The sequence below is a fragment of the Protopterus annectens genome, chromosome 2.part0 (assembly GCF_019279795.1).
Source record: "Protopterus annectens isolate FY-2018-M chromosome 2.part0, PAN1.0, whole genome shotgun sequence".
NCBI classification, from domain to species: domain Eukaryota; kingdom Metazoa; phylum Chordata; order Ceratodontiformes; family Protopteridae; genus Protopterus; species Protopterus annectens.
Genome location: NC_056728.1, coordinates 10,722,842 through 10,747,841, shown reverse-complemented (window position 1 = coordinate 10,747,841; position 25,000 = coordinate 10,722,842). Strand labels below are relative to the sequence as shown.

General features: G+C 34.9%; 1 protein-coding gene across 1 annotated transcript in view; it reads left to right on the top strand.

The window, feature by feature from the left end:
• The window catches only part of MEN1 (menin 1), a 415,915-nt gene that overhangs the window by 7,554 nt on the left and 383,361 nt on the right, over nucleotides 1-25,000 (top strand). Inside the window, exon 2 of the mRNA XM_044060492.1 lies at nucleotides 11,435-11,898. Coding sequence (XP_043916427.1) covers nucleotides 11,457-11,898 — 442 coding nt within the window. The 5' untranslated portion in view covers nucleotides 11,435-11,456. The remainder of the gene's footprint in view (nucleotides 1-11,434; nucleotides 11,899-25,000) is intronic.

The window sequence follows — 25,000 nt, the reverse complement described above, 5'->3', positions numbered from 1 at the left end:
ATACTCCAAATAGTAATCCTCCTCTAATCTATCTTGTTTCCTTTTTTCAACACAGCAAACATAATAAACAATATGTACATCTGTACCTTAACATAAGGCACCCTATATCACAACTTCACTTCCCACTACACTATTAGCCATTTCTTTTGCACTTAGTTTTACCACATCACTATTCACTCCATCTCTATATTTTCCTCCCCAGTCCACCATTATCTCTTCTGTGACACTCCACATTACTTGATCATACTCCACCATCATATTTCTCACCTGGTAATGCCTGCCTTTACTACAAGACACATTCATACGCTCGCCCTCCACTCTCTCACCACTACTCTGTTAATATTCTGTTCTTACCTTGCTTCCTACCATATCAAGTTAGGTCAGACTTACCCTCCCCTACATACAAAACCACATCTCCACAAACCAGTACCTCATAACACCACTGTCATTCCCAACCTCTACAACACTATCTACATAGATTATCTTCATTTTAAATTCTTCCCTCTGAATCCAAAACCTCACACTTCTCTCAAACACTCTCCAGTGACATTTACCCGAACCCAAAACCCAATGTACCATATTGGAGCAAACCCAACTCAATTCTTTTACCACCTTTCACTAACGTATTAACCCACCACAATAATTCCAACCTGCTACTTCTCAACATCAGTGTTAGGAGCATATTAAAGACCACCAACTATGTGCCAGTCTCTCACTCTGTTCTCCTGGCATCATGGTACTAACTGAAACCTGATTAAAACCAAGCAACAGTAACAATGAGAGTCTTCCTCCTGGATACAGTATACTATGCAAAGACAGATTGGCCAAAAAAGGAGGTGGGGTAGCAATTCTATTTAAGAACAACTTGAAAGTAAAGGCTCCACATCTGTCCAGTCCTAGCTTCGATAATGCAGAAGTTGTACTCTCCAAGCTAGAAATTAACTCCAAAAAAGTCATTATCATTTTTTTTTTTCTAAAGTTTTTATTTTATTTTGAAAAGCCCAGCTAGTATATACTGGATATATTTTTAAAGTGAATAGAAACAGAAAAGAAAAAGCTCCATAAGATACAAAAGGACATTAAGAAACAAAGTAGACAATAAACCCATTCAGGATAAATAGAGAGATTTTACAACAAAGTTAAACAAACTAAAACTATTTGAGAAGGATAAATAAACATTTCCTAAAAAAGAGGATGCAAACTAGAGAGAAGCATAAAAAAGAAAAGATATAGTGCTGAGGAAGCCAGGGAAAAAGGGAGAAGAGGGAGAAGAAAGGAAAGATTTAATAGAGATTTCCAAGAAGAGAGGTGAGATAGAGGGGTAATAAGGATATGGGAGAGTGAAGTGGGTGGCCGAGTAAGGGGTAATAGAGAGATAGAGGGGTCAAGTTTAGTTCAGGTTTGCTCTAAGAGGCTTTGGATGAGTTTTCAGTGTCTTGGCTCACCAGGCAGTGCAGTCCCATGATTCCTACTGTGCTTAGAGGAACTAGGTAGAGCTCACCACTGAGCATTGATCCTTTGAGAATTGAGAGAGTCACCCTAGGATACGTAACTGATAAGATTTACATTTGTAAGGCATTAGAGCAAGATGAGAGCAGGTATTATTGCCAAGCAACATTCTTGGGCAACAATGAGCTTGGGGTATATGAGCAGAATACTGTTTGTGTCATGTTCTGAGTTGGGTAATGAGGAGAAGGCATTGGGGCTCTAAAGGGCCAAGTTGTTTCAGTGGGGGGTTGGGCGCTATTATATGGTGCTATGTGAGCATTACGATAATATTTTAGTGGTGGTGAGTTTGTTGAGGTTTGTTTTCTTAAGGCTGGTAAATATAGGTGAAGCATATATCTTGGCCTGCAAGGGAGGGCAATCTTGGCTCGAGCCTGCATAGGGATCCTCGTATTTTTTATATAGGATTTTTTTTTAATTTCTGACTGATGTTAAATTGTTGTTTGTGCAAAAAAAGAGAGATTATTGTCAATGGTTATTCCTAACCTAGCTGTTAGATCGGGTGTGGAGAAGCTGTAGCATTATTAGAGGTAATGGTGAAGTGTAGAATGCTACATCCTTCCAGGAAAGAAATTAAATACACTGGAAAACATACTGTATTGGACCTCCAAGTCCATACCCCATGAAACTATCATCACAGCTGATTTCAGTATTGATTGGGGGACATGCTTCTCTCAGAACCCTCAAATTTTATCATCCTGTATGGATTTTCTCAAATTATACAATCCCCCCACAAGATTAGATAAGGCAACCAAAAAGGAATCAACCATTTATTGGATACTACTACTAAATAGACCTACCCTCTCCTTTCAGTTTGGTTGCCTCCCTGACAGCTTGAGCAACCATCAACCAACCTTTCTAACAAGGCATAGGTCCCATAATAGTAAACAATCAACTTACCATATATAGAACTATCTTGCTAATATACGCTTGCAGATATGTTCCTAGACTGTGACATACCCTACAAGATATGCCCTTGCTTTTGTTTTCTCCCTCTAAGACAGACCTTCACCACAACATTAATACTGTTATGCAAAATCTACTTTTCTTTATCCCTACAATCTACTCTTACTAAAACTCTTCATCACTGTATTCTCTCAGTCTATCTTCAACAGCTTTAATTCCCTTTAAGAGCTATATCTTAAGGTATTCAACTTATTAGATCAGATCACTCAACTTATTTCATTATCTTACTCCCAGCTTTTCCTCATGCATCCAGCAATATAGAAAGGAGTCTTCTGTAACTGAATGGAGTTCTTGTAGGAGGCAGAACAGATTAAGGTAGAATCATATGCATATTGGATAACAGAAGCATGGAGTGAGGATGTATGCATGTTGTTAGTAAAAAGTGAAGAGTAGTGGCCTTCCTTGGGAAACGCCTATTGTGACTGAAGTAAAGGGAATAAGTCGTTTTGCCATATGACGGCGCTTAAACTCAAAAAAACTTGGAAACGTTTACTATGTGTGATCATATCAAAGGCCTTGGAGAGGTCCAGAAAGATATCGGATACAAATTTACCATGGTTTCGGAGGTGGTTTACTGTATTGGTGAAGGCCATTAATGCAACAGTAGTGCTATGAGAGGGCTGACAGCCATGATGGGTGTTAGATACAAGTTTGTGTGAGTGTAAGTGAGCCATAATCTGTTTAGGATTTTGGCTAGAAGGTAAAGTATGGCTATTGGACAACAGTTAGTCAACTCTCTGGAGTTACCGCCTTTGTATAGGGGTATTATGAGGGAGACTTTCCAGATCTCTGGGACAATATTCTCAAAGATACACTGATAAGGATGGCTACAGGGTAGGCTATTGCATCAGCAGCAGTTTGCAAAAATTCTGCTGGGAATCTGTGGCTAGGATTGTGGGTTTTAGTTTTTTTAAGCAATTTTTTTATGATGTTGATGGAAACTGGTTGGATGTGAAAGAATTGTTGTTAATGGTTGACTTGGTTGGTTCTGTGTTAGGGAAGGAGTTCTGAAGATTTGATAAGGCAAGTATGGTTTCAGTAAAGTATTTGTTGAATTGGGTAGCTATGCTTTCAGTGGTGTTTTTGGTTGATGGGGAGGGTTTGGTGGATTTACCTGGAAGGAGAATATTGTAATAGCAGAACTTTTCAGGGTTATTTTGATGCTTTAGTTGTATGTTCTGGTAGAAATTTTGTCAAAGACTGAAAAACTGGATAATAAAACACCCAACAGATGCTCCTGGATCTATGCCACTTCCGAACAAAGTCCAGTACTTCACGTGTGATGAAAAATACAAACAAATTTATTTAAGCCGTTAAAAACAATACGCTTTTCTTCGGAACACCACTCCAACTTCCTCAGAAAATTCAAATACAAGCAAAACAGTGCCTCGCCCCTACCTAGAGTTTAAATACTTTAATCGAGCAAGTATGCTCACATGATACAATTCAATTAATTATCCTAAACTCCCTATAAAGTTAAAAATTAAAAAAACAAAAATGAAAACTAAAAATAAACATCCTAATGATAGTACACTTTAAACATATCAAAGGTTTCATATTTACCACTGTGATACGACTCGTCAGTGCTGCTCACAGATAGAAACAATATTAACTTCACTGAACCGTAAACAATGTTATGATATACTACCAACTTCAGTGGGGTTTTCACTAATACAGTACAAAAAACATTGTGTCCATTTCTACCCAATCAGAGTGATTCGCTCCCTGTAGAAACGGACGCTCAACTGAGTGGAGGCTAGTGTATGTTTACTCGACAGTTTAACTTGATGCTCTTATCACCTCCGTTGTCGAATCCTGTCCACTTGTGTTATTCACCACCTATAGTGGAAACTTGAGCGGACATTAGGAAACCTAGTATGTTGAATAACTCAAAAACGAATAATAATACATACCATAGTAATACATACCATATCAACGCATACAATCTAAATGCTGAAATAAACAATAATAATACTAATAATATTAAAAATGTATTTTTAATGTACTAATACTATATATATATATATATATATATATATATATAGTGTATATAATGTGTTTGTGTGTGTATATATATGTATGTGTGTATATGTATATATATATATATATATATATATATATATATATATATATATATATATATGTAGTGTATGTGTGTGATATGTATGTGTATATAATGTGTGTGTGTGTGTGTGTGATATATATATATATATATATATATATATATATAGTATCAAGATTGCACGACATATTACAATTTCTAAGTGGCTTCCATGCGATCGGTAGGATGTACTTTCATAGTTTTATATATATATCACCATTTTATGTGATGTTTATAGGCTCAGTGTGTACATTAGTCATCTTAAACGATATCACAGGGTGAACCTAGGACAAGGTATTAGTACATAGTATTATTGTAAAGCTCTATAATATAACGTAATTGGAACATTTTGTACAAGTATCCTACACTCTATAGTGTTTGTGACAACATTGGAGTCAGTAACACAGTATATTAGGTGTAGGTATGGGAGTTTTGGAGGGGTAGCATTCAACCGGACCTTTCTAGTTTGGGAGTAAGTTTTTAGAGGGGCTAATGAATTTCAGTATCCGTCCCTACTTGTTGAATTTATAAGTGACACTTCAACATTAATTAGTGTTAAAGTTCTTTGTCACTGAGGAAGCTCACTTTTCACATTTTTTTATGTTATTTCTTATTTTCTTCCCTGTATAGTTGGTGAGATAGAGTATTTTTAGTCACTTTAGGTTGTTAAATGAGGTGTGTATACTATGTTAGTACATTATAAATACATTTTTAATATTATTATTGCTTATTTCAGTATTTAGATTGTATGTGTTGATATGGTATGTATTATTATTCATTTTTGAGTTATTTAATTCAACATACTAGGTTTCCTAATGTTCGCTCGAGTTTTCCCTATAGGTGGTGAACAACACAAGCGGACAGGATTTGACAACGGAGGTGATGGTTTAACTTGTTGCTCCTGTCGAGTAAACCTACACTAGTTTCCACTCAGTTGAGTGTCCGTTTCTTCAGGGAGCGAATCGCCCTGATTGGGTAGAAATGGACACAATGTTTTTTTGTACTGTATTAGTGAAAACCCCTCAAGTTGGTAGTATATCATAACATTGTTTACGGTTCAGTGAAGTTAATGTTTTTATCGGTGAGCAGCACTGATGAGTCTTACCACAGTGGTATTTGTATTTTTCATCACTCGTGAAGTATTGGACTTTGTTCGGAAGTGGCTTAGATCCAGGAGCATCTGTTTTGTGTTTTATTATCCAGAAATTAATTTTGTCTTGTTTTACTGATTTCTTTGCTTTATTTCGGAGCTCTACATATGATTATGATGATACTTGGGACCTGGTAGAATGCTGTTGTTTCCAGGCTTTGTCTCTATTTATTAGTATTGACCTACTTTCTTTACTTAGCCTTTGATTTGTTCTAATAGATCTAGGATGTACATCTATGTTCAGGATATCAAGAAAAGTAGTGTTAAAGACTTGAAATGCTTTTTCTAGGGGAAGGAGCTTTAGATGTGTCCAGTTACGGGTTTGTAATGCTGATAAGAAATCTGTGGTGTTAAATTGTTTTTTGCTTTTTATTAGATGGTAAGGGAGAAAAGAGGCTCTGTTAACTAGACAGATGATAGATCAAAATTTGTGGAAAAACTGTTTATATTAAGTTAGGGTAAAAGACTACAAGTCTCAAGTTGATAGACAGTGTTTTTAGAAATGAGGAAAAGTGGTGAGTTCTGTCTACAGAGATGCTACATTAAGAGGTTTTACTTTCCTGGAATTTATACTTTCTTGGAGTTCCCTGAAGTAACCAAGGTATGGTATTTTTCAACTTTTGGTATATATAAGTATATTTTTAGCTGGTAAGTTTTTCTAATTTCCGTAAGAGAGAGGGTTGATTATTCTGCAGGTTTACTTTAAATTGTTCAGGACTCCGTCAGTATTAGTATTGGCATGAGCTCAGAAAGTAAGGGTGGGGTGAAGTAACGCTTTGTTGTACTTTGTTTTCTTGTAGCTGTAGAAGTAGCCATGAGATCAGCACACTGCTGTTATTGACTACGCAGTGAAGTTCTGTTTAAAAAAAAAAAAAAAAACTGGACTTTTCATAACGAAATTGATAGTTTGAAAGAACCAAGCAAATTAATTAGTAAAGTTTTCTTACGTGACATGTTTGCTTACTGGAGAAAGTTGAAAAAGAAAAGTAGGTTTTACATAATAGTATTAATGTGGTGAAGGTCTGTCTTGAGGATGCTGATAGAGAGGGAGAAAACAAAAGCTAGGGCATATCTTGTGGGGTATGTCACAGTTGGCTATAGAAAGAGTTTCGGAACTTAATGTGCAAGCGTATATTAGCAAGATAGTTCTATATTGTTGGATGCATGAGAAAAGCTAGGCGTAAGATAATGAAATAAGTTGAGTGATCTAATAAGTTGAATACCTCGAGATATAGCTCTTTAAAGCTGTTGAAGATAGATGCTATGCTGAGAGAATACTGTGATGACTTTTAGTAAGGGTAGATTGTTTTGAGGTAGTATGGTTGTTGTTGGGATAATAGATGAAATATGTTGAAGGTGGGCGAAAGATCTATTTTTCTTGCTGGGCCATCTGTATACTAATTAAAAGAGAGGAGGAAGGTAGTAATGTGTCGGCAAGAGTTAGGAGTTGATGGGATAAGAAGAGATCTGGGTGGAGTTAAATGGAGAAGTAGTTTCTGTAAAGGTTTAGTACTGGTAGGAGGAGTTGTGATTATCTGTGCCAACGAGTATTTGATGTCTGCCCAGTATAGTTTTAGGTTGCGTAGCAGTGCTTGCTATTTTGAGTCACATTGCATATGTTTAGTAGTTTTCACTGCATTTGTAGTACGTCTTTAAGGTTAGGCCAAGTGTCAGGAAAAGGGAGTTGTGGGTGGGCTTCTGCTGAACCAGAATATCTTGTGCTTTATTTTTTTAATTATGTCCTCTGGGTGTCATCAGAGTTCCTCATAGGCATACTAACCTTCAGTTTTGAATCGAGCATTGTTTCTTTCATTTTATTTGTTTTCAGTTCATTTTCTGAGTATTTGCAGCATTCCAAATTAGAATTGATGTCTTCAGTACAATTTAAAATTAGTATGCGGCACTGTACCAAATACTACATCCAATGTCTCTAAGAAGACTAAATACGCCATCCAGTGTCTCTAAGAAGATTAAATACGCCAAACAGCTGTTAGTGAGCATGCAGAGCTTTCCTTTTTGCATTTTTCATTTGCATTGAGGTGATCATGTAATCGAGTAGTAGAGACTTCAGCTGCAAAACTATTTTGGACTAAGCCTGTGCCTGCATTGTGGGTCACCCAGATCACATGAACTGGCTGGTAAATAACTGTCCCCAAGATTGGCTTCTGGGGTGGGTCCCAGTATTTCTATAGCCCTTAGCCTTACAGGAGCACATATACTCTTACAGTATGATAGTCACAATTTCAAGAAAAAATAAAACGTGGAGGACACTCACAATGGCATTGTGCACCACAGGACATCTTGGTCTGGACTGTCTTTCACCTACACCAGTGGTGTGCATACAGTCTTGCTAAAGATGGCAATATGTTATTTCTGGGTCTACTTTGTTTCATTGAATTTTATTTCACCCCTACCACATCGCTGAAAACGCAATTATTAAACTCATTTCACTGAACTGAACTTAGTATATATGGCACTGTGCAGAGTACTGTAAGGTAAGTAAAAGGTATATGTCCTCTTCCCCACTGTAGTGCGATCCTGGAGTTAGTATGTATAGTTGGGGAGGCACATGTTTTATATTGTTTTTGCCAAAAACTTCAAAACAATATATTTTAAACAGTAGACGCACATAGTTACAACACCAATGACTATCTCCAGAAGACAATATGTACTCAAACTGTGCCCTCCACACACCCCTTAACTATATATAGTAACTCCAGGATCGGACTACAGTGGGGAATAGGGCATATACCGTTTAGCTGTCTTACAGTACTCTACACAGTGTCTCTCTCTCTCTCTCTCTATATATATATATATATATATATATATATATATATATATATATATATATATATATACTAACTGCAGTTCAGTGAAATGAGTAATTTGAGTTTTCAGCAAAGTGGTCTGGGTGAAATGAGATTCAATGAAACAAATTAGACCCATCATTCCCCCCCCCCCCAAATTATATTTTATTGCATTTTCAGAGTTAAATGTTAACAATGACCAAAAAAAAAATACAGTATACAATGAAAGAAAATGAAAAACATTATACAGACATTTAACATCGCCTATATCATCCTGTCATGACAGAAGAAAAAAGAACTGGTCATCTACTGTATAGTAAATGACATTAGCCAACACAATAAGACCTTTATCTAAATAAACTGAGGTAATATAGACATAATATTAGGAAACAAAAGGTGACCAGCAGATAATATAAGAAGTAAATTTAAACCTTTGAACTCCACTATTTACAACTGTACAACTAGTTGAGAGAGAAACTTTTACTAATCATATATTATTTTACAATGAATTATGCTGCTTAGAGATTTTATTTCAAATAAAGTTTATTACATATCCTCGTATTACTAAAATAAAGTTTATTACATAATCTCTTATTACATATCCTCTGGTACTGCAAATTTGCACATAACCTCTGCGACTCATTAAGAATTAAACTCAACAAAATGGGTTATGGGAATCTACATTATCCTGGGAATTTGCGATTCTACATGTTAACTCCCTTCACATACCCACATCAGATTTAAGAATTCTGATCCCTATATTTTAACTAGTCAAATTTATATATTACTCAAAACTGGATAGACAAACTGGGGAGAATTTACGAATTATGGCCCACACTTACATAATGTCACACAAACCCATGATTAATGATAAAAAGAAACAAATACAATTCCTAAAAATATGGAAAAATATCTTACACCACATATTAGAATAATAAATATCTATGTTATAACTATGTAATTACCCGCATTATTTGGTACGGAAGACCCTCTCTCTCATAACTTGTAAATAAGACCCCATCATTTCTACACAGTTATGTGGTGGAAACTTGGTAGTTCTGCATGGTTGTCACAAACAAACCTAGGGGCAGCTAGGTCTTTGCCATCTTTCTGGTGTGGCATTTTTTTCTCGTAGGCAGCATAAAGATTAAAAAAAAAAATCATATTTTTAGTCTGGGTGTTCTATTAAGTTGGGGCATCTGGATGTTTAGAGATGAATGATTCTTACTACATGATAGAAACTCTCTGTAGCACACTGAGAGCAGTAGTTGGATTTGGTGCCAGGTTGTACTTTGCCAGTTCTGTGGGATAGTGCTGGATGATTGCAGAGGATGGTCCACTAAATTCAAAAATCTTAACTGTACAACAGTGGATTTGTGGATACTGTCTCCAGTTATTGGCCAGACAGTCTGCTCTTTTATACTCACCAAAACCAACCTTTCCAGATGAATTATTTTAATGTCTGGAACTTTTATTCTTCAGAGGGGCTAAAGTGACTTATCTTGCATGAAAGTTGAAGCGGGTGGTCGGTCCTGTGATGAGGATACTGACCTTATTCTTGTCTGTGTCGAGCAGGATGAATTGGCCCGTATTGGTTTTAAGTACTAGTGTTGATTTTGGCACAGTATGGCTTGATTTCAATTCTTCTGGTGTCTGGCATCTCTTTGCAGTCTGTCTTGACAATGCCATTACTCTGTCTGTTGGTTGCAGGCATTGGGCCTTCAGTGCTGATGTCATCAGCACTCTGTTGACTTAGTGCTGGTTAAGACCCTCTCAAAGTGTTCAGAACAGTTTGTTAATGTCAACCCAGAAAATAATATTGTATTAGTTGTATGTTCCATGGCTCTGTTGGAACACCCTAACCCTGAGACCTTGACCCATGAAACTATCATTCAGCAGCTTGTCGGAATCACCACAGCCCCTTTGCAGGTTCCCACTGTGATTACTGCAGTAAAGATGGTCGTCTCCTTTTCTTCATACCCCCTCTCAAAGTAACCTGGGGTTTACCCCCTGCAAGATGAAGCACCTTGACTCCCATTCAGCCTTCCACTACACATTCTAGAGAGGATTCTGACTCTCTAGCATGTCCCCAAATTTGGTGAGTACTTGATAATGTGCCAAGAGGGATATTTGCCCAGTATCCTTCTTTTAGTTGAAGTTTTTATGGTCTCTGGTAAGCCACCAGTTAGCATGCTCCACACTCTAGGGATTTCAGCAAATCTTGCAGAGTTGCAGCTGACATTTGGCTGCAGCCTGGACACTGTTCATTCCTACTCATGTTTTCCAGCAAGTTTGATTACTGTTCTTTGTATCCAAAATCCAGCAAGATACTTGCCCAGATGATCATAGTCGCTGGCAGCATTTGTATGCTCTTACAGAGACTGGGTCTACTGTTACAAGGGTAGGCGATATGGTAATTCTCAGTGCAGTATTGGAGTGAGGTTAGCAGCTTGGGAAATTCAGTATGTCAAGCTGTTCTCTTCCAATACCACAGTATTCATACAAAGTTCCATACAGCTGAAAATTGACTTCTCACAGGTCGGTATTATGGTAAGCTAACTTTTGTTTGTGAGAACAAATTTGTTTTGAGCAGGAAAGGAGATTTTTTTTTTCTTACATTTATTTGTAGGAGTGATTAATTATGACCCAACCATGTCTGTTTCTGAAGATAAAATTGTTTATATAGAATTTAAATGTTGCAGTCCCTATTCCGTGATGATAGTTTAGAAGTTGACCTCACTGCTGTAATTCATTAGTAGAGGTTGTACCACAACAGTTCATGTTTGATTTTGAGGAAATGCTGAACTTGGCATAATTTCGGCACTTTGCCAAGAACTGAGAGGGAGATAAATAAGATGAATTAATTAAGGTTGCAGACTCATTGCTTTTATTATTTTTGTCTAGAAATGTGGAACAGCACTAAAAGATGGGGCTAAAATCTGACCAGAAGGCTCTTTTCCCAATCCAAAGCATCGAGGGGGTTATCAGACTGTTTGAACTGGAACTCCAGAAGGATGAGACAGATTTGGCACTCCTTTCCTTGGTCTTGGGCTTTGTGGAGCACTTCCTGGCAGTCAACAGGGTGATTCCCACAAATGTACCTGGTATCAGCTTTATGCCTGTGGAATCAACAGACGATGACGTGGTGTCCTACTTTCCTGTCTTGGATCTTCAGATCATCGCTGCTCTCTATGCTCGCTTCACTGCACAGATCAGGGGATCAGTGGACCTTTCTCTCTATCCCAGAACTGATGGCTTTTCCAGCAGAGAGCTAGTCAAAAAAGTATCTGATGTTATTTGGAACAGCTTAAGCAGGTCTTATTTTAAGGATCGTGCACACATTCAATCTCTCTTCAGTTTCATTACTGGTGAGTTTGTGTTCTTCTACAGTGTTTGCTAATTGTTCCTGCTTTGACTGTTCGAGCATAGGAACTTTAACAGTAGAGAAGCTTATTTATTTCATTTACTGTTTTAAGATTGAGTTGAGAGTTTCATTATTTTTATGCAGAATGTTTGTTTTCAGGTTATTGTGGCTATTTCATGCAGCTCTGTATTAAATAGTGAGCAAAGTTTTTGTGTGTCGTAACTGAATCAGATTTTGAGTGCTGTTGCAGTTACTTTTTGAAGTATTACATGGAGTGTTATACTTAAATGTATATAAATGCAGGGGTAAGTGTGAGTGTGTGTGAGCTGATAAATCTGTGGTAAAATGAGCACTTGTTAGTCTCAAATAATGGACTTCTGCTTTTTAAGGTTTTACAGGAAGGGCTACTATAACATCAGAATGTTATAAGTACAGTACTTTTGGATTACTTATTAGCAATAGTTTGTCAGGATGTGCATTAGAATTATATTTTATGCATGTATTATGCAGTATGGAGACACTTGAGTGAATAATACAAAAAGATGAGTCTGAAGTTTATCAGAAACGCTTGTATGTTTGTGGAAATTTGTTACCAAATAATTTGTAATGTGTGCCAGAATTCCTGATCACGACTTTTTTTTTTTTTTTTTTTTTTTTTTTTTTTACTGTCCTTTTGGAGTACATAGCACTAGTGGTTGCGTTGCCCCATAGAATCGAATATTATTCAGCACTGTGTGTTCATGGTGCTGAGTAGGCATTGCTGGCAGTTTATTGGGTATACCTCCTGGTGCTGGGTGTTTATGTACTAGGCTATCTCTGTCAATGTGGGCACTCATACCTGTTGGTGATGGGTATGCAACAGTGTATGACAGTACCATCAGGCATACCTAGTAGTGGTGTTTATGTGTGTGACAAAACAATCAGGTTCACCTAATGATGGTAGAATGAAATTGTGCTGAAAAGCTATATCCCAGGGTACAATGTTAGTCTGCAGAAAGGGTAGGGTCTGGTTCCCTCCATTTATGTACTAGATTACTATGGTGGTGTCTGCAAACACTTATAACATTCCTGGGGACTGAATGCCAATATCACTGTAACATTCCTGAGTGGCAACATCACTTTTGGCCTCTTTTTCTGTTCCAAAGACATTGAACTTTTATCTCCATAGACACTGCTCCACAAATAAAGTGTAAGGCATCTGTTGTTGCAGACAGTGCTGGGACTGGCAGGGAAAGTCTAACGCCTCTCCACCAGAGATTCTCCCTTTTCACAAACCCTAACTCTAGAATGTCAGGGGATGCTGGGACCAGACATGTTTTGGGTACAGTCAAATTTTTCTCATGTTGTCTTTCTAGAGGAAATGTGAGTCATATATGCAATGTGACCTAGAATTCTGGGAAATTCTTGGGCTCAAAGTTTTCTGAATGAAAAAAACTCCAGAAGAACTGTAGGTATAGGTTTGCATTTTCCTGTGGAAGAAAAGCTCTTTGAACAGAGGTATGTAGAAGATACCCCACGAAAACAATTGTGTGAGAAGGAATTAAACAAGATTATTTGTATGTTGTCCTGAAACTTCATTTTGTGTAGATCTCTCAACCGAGCAAGAGATTCCTGAAACTTTGCAAAGATAAGCATGCTGCCTAAATAAGGGAAAATTTGTGAATACAGTGCTATCTGCAGTAGACTGTAACTGGAGCTAAACAATTTGTAAATTTCCTTGGAGCAGTGATGAGACCAAGGGTAATGAAGAGAGCTGATAGTGTGATCCAGACACACAGAACCTTTGTCTGAAATCTGAAGAAATAAGAATATGATAAGCATCTTTTAAATCTAACGTCACCATAAAATTCAAATGGGGGTTGAGGGCAGAGGGAGTTCCTCCTTTCCTTTTGGAACCTCCCTGTCCTTGCATAGTAGCATTCTGTGAAGGCTTGCTGTAGAGATAACATTAACCCCCCCCCCCCTTGACAAAATTGCAGATGGAAGGCTGAAAAATCTGAGAAGTCCATGAATCTGCTTGCCTCTCTCATCACACTTTTTAAGCACCTCTGCAGATGGTCCAAAAAGATCCAAGGGTGAATTCAAAATTTCAGCTTTAATATTTTGAGCAAACCTCCTCAATTCAGTTCTTTTGCTAGCAGCCCTGGAAGTGACCTCAACAGAATTTTAAGCAAATTTCAAACAGTGAGTATCCATTTGAGATACATAAGCTATTCGATTACACACAGATGTGTGTGTACCTTAGAAGAGGTGCCATAATGTTCCTCATGTTCTCAAGAGACCGGAGTAAATTCTAACATACGAGCTTGACCGTTGAGAATTCTAAAAAATGTGTTGCAGGAAGATGCATTTTTCTTTATCAAAATCTTTTCAGTCCATGTCAGAAGGTTATAGGTTGGTATTAACATGATGTTTAGCAGCACTTTGGTTCACCAGAGAAATAACCAGTGGGTCTTATATGGGATTGTTATACAAAAACTTAAAAGGCTGAGGAGCTTTATACAGTCCAGCTGCTTTTGTGAGGCAGCAAGCTGGCTGTCAGGCAAGTTACAGGCTGTAACAAATGCACAGTTCAATGCTGAAAGAACAGGAGGAACTGGCATAGGTTCAGGAAAATCAAATTGCAAATAATAAGTCATACTTCAGAGACAGTGGAATGTCATTATGTTCTCATTGAAACAACCAATTTATTCTAGAAATAGTTTAAAACACTGACAGAAGCCACACTTTCCTTAAAATGTGAATATCAAACCTGAGGAGAAAGGGCAGAAGTTGGTCTTTTGAAGCTATTTTGTGGTCCAAAATCTTGAAACTCTTCAGAAAATGGAGTCCCTTTTGTCCATTGCCAGAAACAGTTGAACTGGAAGGGTCAAGAGCCCAAACTAAACCTTGAGGTAAACCCATTGCCAAAAGCAACTGAGACAGAAAAAACATATGTAAGTATTTGCTTATGTCTGACAGGAATTTCTGTAAAAGCAGACCCATGGATTCTTGCTGCAGTCTGGCTAGGCAGAGGGGAATTCCCTGCTCCTTCTCCCAGAATGGGCAAGAGTAGTTCTCAGTTACCCATTAAGGACTGACTAGGCATCTCAATTGTCCACTAAGAACATTCAGCAGCTGAAGATGTGCCTACCTCATAGTCCATTATCTTCTTTTGGCTTTTCCCAGTTGGGGATCGCCACAGCGGATCACCTGTCAGCTCATGATTGGCAGTGGAGTTTTACAGTGCCGAGTTGCCAGCCCGGCACCCAAGCTTACATAGAAGGCACACCCACGCACTCACGCCTAGGGCCAATTTAGTGTCCAATCCACCTGCAGCATGTCTTTGGGATGTGGGAGGAAGCTGGAGCACCCGGAGGAAACCCACACGACCACAGGGAGGAGATGCAGACTCCGCACAGAAGGCACCTCAGCCGAGGATCAAACTGGAGAACCTCTTGCTGTGAGGTGGCAATGCTAATCGCTGCACCACTGCGGCCGGCCAGACCTCAGTCTATTATGGCAGTACGAAGTACATCTTTAGAAGCCATAGAAAAAGATTGATGATCTTAGGAACCAGAAAGTGACTGCTACAGAGTCACTCGTCTGTAGCTGAGGCGTTTTATCAGTTTTCTGTGGTGTCAGAGGCGGTAGTGTTTTGTGTCTGGTAGAACAAACTGGTAGGTTGTTCAAGATGCCTGATTCTCCATGGGGAAGCCTGGCAGCAGTAGTCAGTAAAATGGGTAAGTGATGAAGACACTTTTCCACACAAAAATTGAAAAACAATTTAAAAACAGTTACCCCAGCTCTCAAAAGTAAAATAGCACAACTTTTGCAAAGGAAAAAGTGGTTTTAAATTTAAAAAGCAGGCAGCAGCTCAACCAGGATAGTAAACCAAACAACGAAAGAAGAAGCTTGAATAAAATTTAATAGCACACAGCTCCAGGGATTAAGTGCTTTCGAAAAAACTTCATCAGAATCATTTGAACACTGAACAGCACCTCATATATATACCCCACCCTTAATTACATAACCAATACATTCTTTCTCTTAATTAAAAACCACCCACTATTTTAAAGCAACACACAGCATTAAATACCCAACATACAAATAAAATCACATTGAACACAAACACCCTATATACTACAACTGGAGAAGTAGCTTTAAACAACATAAGGTTTTAATTTAAGCGCACTGGCTATAGATGTATTATAATTGAGACCTGGGGGACTGTGGCATTCAATTTTAGTTGCCATCTTAATTCCTTGGCTTCCAATTCATCTTCCCAAGGTACCACTCTGTAGTCCCTCGGAACACATTACAACACAAAAAAAAAAAAAAAAAAACATGGTTAGTGTTGGTACTAATGTGCCTAGCCATTGCATTTTGCATATCCCTCTTCTTAATTGCAAGTCCATGTTCATAAAGACCTTCCCTGAATTTTCTTTTAGTCTTTCCAATATAAAAATGTTGATCAGTTGAGACCTTTCCCCACATACATAACCCCCATAGTATTGCAAGTACAATGAAACTTGGGTCTAAAAATCTTGTAATTGACATCTACCTATCACCTTCCATTACCAACCTACACTGGGTGCAATAACCACATTTATAAGTACCCCATTTTTTATTTGAAAGATTGGGTCCAATATCAATTGTAGGATGTTCAAAGAATTTTTTTTTGGAATGTTTTTTTCCCTTCTAAACACAACACTGGGTCTAAAACTCAACTATACTAGACATATCTTTAAACAAGGAGAAAATATTCCAGTATTTATAAATACTTTAACTGATATTCTTGGCCTCATTACAAAACTGGGTAATAAAGCCCCCCCCCTCCAATTCCAATGGGTCCTTATTCTTGTTTTTTCCAGGTCCAAATTCCCCTTGGTCCAATTTTAATTTGCAAAGATGTGGGCACAAACCACCCCCATCGCAACTCCCTTCTCTTGTCTGAAGTATTGCCCATCTAAATACACAAAATTGTACTTCAATATTTCCATACACAGAGTTAAAACATTTATAGTATTATCAAGATCTGTACATTCACAAAGGAAATCATGAAACCATTCTATCCCTACTTTGTAGGGAATTACATTATTTAATTCTACCACATCAGTGGTCAAAAAGACATATTTTTTCAGAAAATTCCACTTTCCTCATTTTCATCAAAAAGTCCCAAGAATCTTTGCATATATGATCAAAAGGTTCCAAATGGCTTTTAAGTACAAAATCAACATATTTACCCAGGGGGGTGGGTCTTAGATTTCCTAGCGCTAACAATAGGCCTTATAGGTATCTCAAAAATAACACTACTTTTTCTTCTTCATCCAACATATTTTGTAAGTAAAAATCTTAATCCAACATATTTTGTAAGAAAAATCTATAAGCTGATAGGCCAATTTAATAAGACTTAAAGATGTTTCTTCATACAGATCACTATTTTTTACATGTGCTAACATTTTATTAATATAATCGTCTTTCCCCATGATAACGACCCCTCCCCCTTATCGGGTTTCATAACCCTAAGCTGGCTGTTATTAGAAAGTTCATGCAATAACAAAGATTTGTGGGCGCTCAAATTGTTATGAACAAATGACCTATTCAATTTTAAATTTCTAAAGTCATACTCTACTAATTTCTGAGTGGTTGAGGTAAAGGGGGATTAAACGTGCTACTTCTCAACAATTCCCCTGCACAATAAACTTCATGAAACTTTAAGTTTAAAACACAAAACTTAAACAGTTTTAAATCCACAAGCAATGTATCAATTCTAAAACTGATGCAAGCACAAACAATTTGCCCTTACTTAATAAATTTACATGCTCGATATTGCACTCAGTCACTGTAATTGTAAAATTGAAAGTCCCCAGCATAATTTTGAACAATGTCAACAACTGCGTCTTGGGTATAATAAGGAAAACCCACTTCCACAGTACCTTGTGAATCATTTGCTTCCAAAGACGCCAATTGGAAAAAGTCCATATTCACCTCTGCTCTCGCTTCCTGTCGTACTGATACTTCCCCTGCCAGTAGTTCCCTTGGTAAAAGTTCCCGCTGGGAAAAGTGTTGTTGCCTCTCTCTTCCTCAGATTTTCTAATCGTTTGGACCTCCAAGGCCCATTCACTTGGTTCCTGTCTAAAGGGACTTCCATTTCACTGGTTACCCGATTATCTTGATTCAGAGGACCCTCCCATTGACTCGCGTCTTCCGAAGCCTCTTTCTTCTTATTGGTGGTGGGTGATTTTGGAAACGCCTTCCCTTCCGCGTACACTATGCGGTCTCTCAATTTTTTTCTTTTTTTATTACTCATTCTCAGTATAGCCACATTGATTTTGCCATCTTTAAGAAAGTCATTCTGGTGATTGGAGAATAACAAATTATTGTGAATAACAAATTATTGTGAATAACATTGTCCAACTTTTCGGACTCTAAAGTTATCAATTTCTTTTTGACTGAATTTGATCAAACACTTTAGGAGCTCACAATTATGCCAATCAAAGAGCTGTAAAAGCTCTTCATGAAACTGGGACCCAGATTTCACCCTGTTGGGAAATTTCCAGGTTCTAAGCCCCTTCGGGAGTCTGTTAACTTTAATGCATTCATGCAAATAGGCGTTATCACTTTGCAACCTCTTACAACTAAAAATCAATTGTTCTAGGGAACAAATGGAGCTACTAAGTATTTGCGGCTCCACATTGTATCCCAGTTATTCAAATGAAACTGTCCCCAAAAGCCATTGTTTAACATTGTTCGGCGGTCCACCCACACCATCTGTAACTTTGATTCTTAAAAGATTACCTGGAACTTGGGTCATCGGTTCAGCATTGACCAAACAAGCAGGAGTCTGAAGAAACTCATTGTCTTTCCCAGCAAGATGGTCTAAAGTTTGTTTTAAATTAACTTTTTCCTCCTAAAGTAAAAACTGTTAATCTTGTCTAAAAGTTGCTAAAAGTAAGTGACCATGTATAAAACACCCCACAGTGTAAAATAACTAATTTCACAGAAAATGTTCTGTTTTAATTATAAAAGTAAGCTCCCTTTGAGGGGGGGATTCCACTTGTCTACCCAGTAATTGAAAGTGTTTGCCAACTGTTTATCATCAAAAACTTGAAAGGGGAGCACTCTTGATTGGCAGGAAAGTTCTGAAGGGCCTGGCACCCAAACCACTTTATCTTGTCTCAGTCCAAGCAGAATAACTGTGTGGGAATGTTGAATATGCTGCTGAAGCTTTTAAAAGCTGGCTGACTGTTTATATCCTATGTGGGATACAGCCCATATAGCTAATGCTACTGCAGCAGTGATCAGTATGATTAACATCTGCAGTAACATTGCTGTTGAGGGGTAGAATGAAGGACTGGGTTATACTTGCCATGTGGGTGAGTCAGACAGAATCTGAAGGTCGTCTGAGATGGGGGGCTTCTACAGCAGACGAGGACAAATCAGATGGAACCAAACTTGTTAAGGTCAATATTGGGTTATAAGAATGACTTTGGACTTGCTGAAGTTGGAATTCTGAACAAGTTGGGGATAAGAAAATTGGGCAAAAATATGAAGTGGTCCAGAGGGCATTTCTGCCCAAAAATTGCTGCATTTGATTTTGTCAAAAATTGAAGTGCGTCACAGGTTTCCACAAATGATGAGAGATGTAACTGGGAAGAGTTACTACTTCTGTAGCATCATTAAACAACGTTGATCTCCTACAGGAAAAATGCTTCCCTAGGAGTATGGCTAGCTGTCGGAGAAAGTGTTTTATGGCCATACCATTCGTAAAGCCTTTTCACTTCTTGACAATGGATGGACGGGAGTGAGTGCCTGTATGTCTGTCACTGTGGTGTGATACATAAACATTGTGTGGTTGGCAGTACTACCCTTGGGTAGGGAATCCTGAAAGGCTCATAATGATAAAACTGCCCTCATCTCTAAAATGAGGATGCTCAGACTGGTCTTTGCCTGTGATCATACTCTGTGGACTGTCTTGTCTTAATGCTTTTCACCTACCTGAGGGAAGATTTGTATATGGTGATGGCTAGTATGATGATGGGGGCTAGTAATGAACTGCTGAGAAACAAGTTTGGTGTGTGTCTTAACCATTTCAATTGAAGCCTAAAAGTCTTGTAGCTTTATATGCTGTGTCATGGGATCTGGCAACTGCCACAAATGAGCTTTTTAGGTCCAATGCAGAACCATTGTGACATTTGACATTCGGTACTGTGTTTAATAGTTGTTGCCATTAACAACAAGGCATTTAGGCACAGTAAAGCAGCCACTAACTTGGTATTAAAGGCCTACAGCACTACTGTTATCTAGAGTGAGACAATGTACCTTGCTGGATAGAACTTATGTCCAGTGTGCACCCAGTGAGTGAGAAAATAAGAAGGATCCATCTGGGATTGTTTCAGTGTTCACTGTGATTCCAAATGAATGGAAGAGTCTCATAAAGGGAGTGCTGGTTGCATAAACTAAACTGTCATGATATACTTTTTAAAGATGAATATAACCAGGAGTAGGGAGCAAACTGTTCTGATAAAAAGTAAATTAAGCATGCCTAATGTATTTGGATGAGCAAGGTACCTGTCACGACTATTTTTTTCAGTTTACATTTTCATGCTTGCAGGATACAAGACAACATACATAGTAGATTCTTATAAGGTTATATTGAGTTGGCACTGATATTTACTTTACAATCTCCGTACCACTGATGAGGTAACTTATGAGACATTTTTAGCCCTAACCTTTTTACTTGGTTACTGGCTTTTAGGTGTTCTTTTATAAATGCTGAGTATCCCAGTGAATCTCTAAAAAGGAAAGGAAGTGCACCCCAGAATCTTTTTAAAGGGGGTTCAGTAATGATTTAAATATAAACATTCTCCAAGCAGAGAGAGAAATATGAAGCGACTCCTATTTTGTTGTTGAAGTTTCTAGCATTTAGCAGTACTGCTAACATGTTTGACTTTTTATTGTGTGGTGTGTGTGCGTCAGTGTATAGATATACATATGTATATACATAACCGTATAAATAGATTTAGATATAGATATGCACATTTATCTATGTGTGTGTGTTATTAATCACTCCATTGCAGAAATGTATGTCCCCTACTTTCTGGAAAATCTCACATATCCTACCACTCCACAAAGGTGGCCCATCCACTGAGTTCTCTAACTACTGCCCCATCACTCCCCTTTCACTTCTAGCAAAAATTCTGTAAAAATGCATCTAGCGTCCGCTACTTGATAACCTACTTTCTAACATGCTATCCATCTCTCAGCATGGATTCAGACCCAAACACAGCACCACTACTGCTCTGATCAGCTTCATCAACACAGTAAACCATAAAAAACAAAGGCCTTTTAGTCTCCTCAGTCTTAATAGACATGTCAAAAGCATTTGACACTGTCTGCCATCAAAAACTCCTTAAACTTGGCTCATACAACGTACGCTCTTCACCTCTACACTGGTTTCACAGTTACCTCTTCAGTAGACAACAAGCCACCAAATGGAATAACACCCTCTCACCCCTTCGGCCTGTCTCTCTAGGAGTTCCACAAGGCTCCATTTTAGGGCCCCTTCTTTTCACCATTTTCACTAATGATCTCTGCTCTGCCACTAAGCATGCCACCTTACTCCAGTACGCAGATGATGCCACCACCCTCTGCTCTGCTGCCACTATTCCAGAACTTCAGGACAAAACACAAGAATCTCTGAAAACAAACTCCTCAACCCAAATAAAACAAAGCTCATGGTCTTCACCAAAATCACGGTCACCAACAGTAACCTTCTACTCACCATTTTTTCCTCAAACCAAACTGTAATTGAACCCATAGAACAGACCAAACTCCTTGGGGTCATAACTGACAATCTATTAAAACTTGACAAACACATAGCAATGACTAAAAAAAAAAGTCCATAAAAAATTAGGTCAACTCTATAGAGGCAAACCCTATCTTACCAAGAGCTCCAGGCAAACCACTGCCAGGTCATTTCTTCTCTCCACCCTCCTCTACTTCTCAAAAATCTTAACTAACTTGCATAAGACTGATCTAAATCTCCTTGAGTCATGCTGTAGTTAAGTAGCCAAATTTGCAGCCAACATTCACTGTAGGGATCAACACTGCCTAGCTCTAAAAACTCAACTGGATGGAGCTACCCAGTCTACTTCAATTCAACCAATGCCCCATTGCCCATATTATCCTAACCAAACCAGATAACTGCCCTGACCTAAAAGACCTAGTTCAAGCTAACAGTAACTTTTCTATCCTCTGACAAACTCCAGCTAAAAGTTGCCAAGTCTCTAAACAGTTTTGGAGACTAACTGTACTCCAGCAAAATATCCAAGTCTTGGAACCTATTACCTCATCACATCCTCAGTCTAAATATGACCTCCAAATTCAAAGCCTGTAAAAAATTTAATGTTGATAAAATTTAAATTGGTTTTAAAGTTTTTAATTTAATGGTTTAAAGTTATTTATAAAAAAAAAAAGGGAATAAATTATTGTTGTTTAAAATTTAAATATTTTAGGGTTTTTTAATTTTATAATGATTTTTGATAAATATTATAGAGAATATAATTGTTTATATTAAATTAGGAAAAAAAAAGAATTTGAAAAAATTAAAAATAAAAAAAGTATGGTTTTAAAAAATAGGTAAAAGTAATTTATAATTTTTTTAAAAAATGTAATTGAAATAAAAAAAATTTGGGGTTAAAAAATTGAAATTATTAAAATTAAAGAATATAAAAAATATAAAAAATTAGGTAATTATAGAAAATATTTAAAATAAAAATATATTTTTTTATTTTATTTAAAAATTTAATAATTGATAAGAATTATTAAATTTTGATATCAAAAATTTAGAAATTTGAAAAAATTTAATGGGGGGATAAATGTATTAAAAATAACGGGATAATAGTTATTTAAATTAAAATTTTAATTGATATTATTAATAAAAGATAATGTATAAAAATAGTTGTTTAAAGTAAATTTTTTTTTTATTTAAAAATAAAAGTTGTAAGTTTAAAATTTTGAAAATTTTGAAATTAAAAAAATTTTAAAATTTTTGAAATTTTTAAATTTAATTAATAGTTAAAATATAATTTAAAAATTTAAAAGTTTAAAATTTTTAAAAAATTGGTTGTTTTGTTAAATTAAAATTAGTTGTTATATTATTTTTGGTTTTAGATTTTAAAATAATTATTAATTTTATATTATTGTAATTTTATTATTAATTTGATAAAATAATTAATTTTAAATTATTTAATATTTTATATTTTTTTATAGTTTAATATGTTTTTAATTGATAATTTGGTGTTTTTGGGTTTTTAAAAAATTTTTTTTTTTAAATTATTTGTATAAATTTAAAAAAAAGGGTTTTTTAAAGTTTTTTTTAAAAAGGGGTTTTAAATAATAAAATTGGGTAATAAATTAAAATAATATAATATTTTATTATAGGGGTTTTGTGTTTTTTTTTTTTTTTTTTTGTTATATATATATATATATATATATTATATATATATTGTTATATTTTATAATATATATATATATATTTAAATATATAAATATTATTTTATATATATATATATATATATAGTTTTTGGGGTAGGATATAATAAAAATATATAAAATATGTGTTGTTTAAATTTTAATAATTTTAATAATATAAAAATTTTGTTTGTTAATGTATAAATAAATTTTTAATAATATTTGTTTTAAATTATATATATGTATATCCCTTTTAAAAAAGGGGGGGGGGGGGGTTGTTAATGATGTATGATTATGATATATGTAATAAAAAATGTATGTAATAATATAAATTATATATATAAATAATAATATGATGATGATAAATAAATAATATTAATTATAATAATAGTTTTGGTTGTATATTTTAATATATAATTTTAATTTTAATAAATAATATAAATTTTAATTAAAAGGTTGAATATAATATTTAAATATAATATAATAATATATAGTGTTAGTATAAATTTTTAAAATGATGTTATATATATAATATAGTATTTTTAATATATGTATGTATTATATAATAATATTATATAATATATATATATAATATGTATAATAATATAATATAATAAAATTATTAATATATTAAAAATATAAATATATATATATATATAGGTAGTTGAGGGTTTTTAATATTAATAATTTTAATTAATAAATAATATATATTTATTATATGTGGGTATTAATAATAAATATTAATGATGAATAATAATTATAATGATAAATTTTAAAAGTAGATATGAAAAAAAATTATAATATATAAATAATATTATGTAGAAAATTAATATATATGTATTATTATTTTTAATAGGGAATAATTATTATATATATTAATATATATAATTATTATTATATATATAAAAATATAAAATATGTATTATTATATTTTGATTATATATATATATTATTATATATGAAATATATTTTAATATTATTGATGTATATATGATATATATTATGATGTTTTGTATATTTTAATATATATATATGTATTATTAATTTTTGTATATATATATATATAAAATTATAGAATATATATATATTATATATATATATATATATTATTTATAATATTATATATATATATATATATATATATATATATTATTATTATATTATATAATATATATAATATATATATTATTATATTATATATATATATATATATATATTATGTATATTGTATATATAATATATATATATAATATTTTTTATAATTATATAATAATAATTTTAATATTAATTATGTATTTTTTTAAATATAATAATATTTTGGGTATGATGTATATATTATATATATATATGTATGATTATTTTAATAATATATATATGATGTTTTAATATATATTTTGTTTTATTTTAATTTTTGTATGTTTTAATATATATATATATATTTTTATGTAATATATGTATATATATATATAATTTTTGTATATATTATATATATATTTTATATTTTTGTATTATATATGATATATATAAAAATATATATATATTATGTATGTATATTTTAATATATATATATATATATGTTTTGTTTTTGTATTTTTATAAAATTTTTATTTTTAATAAAAATAAAAATATTTTTGTATGAAAAAATTATA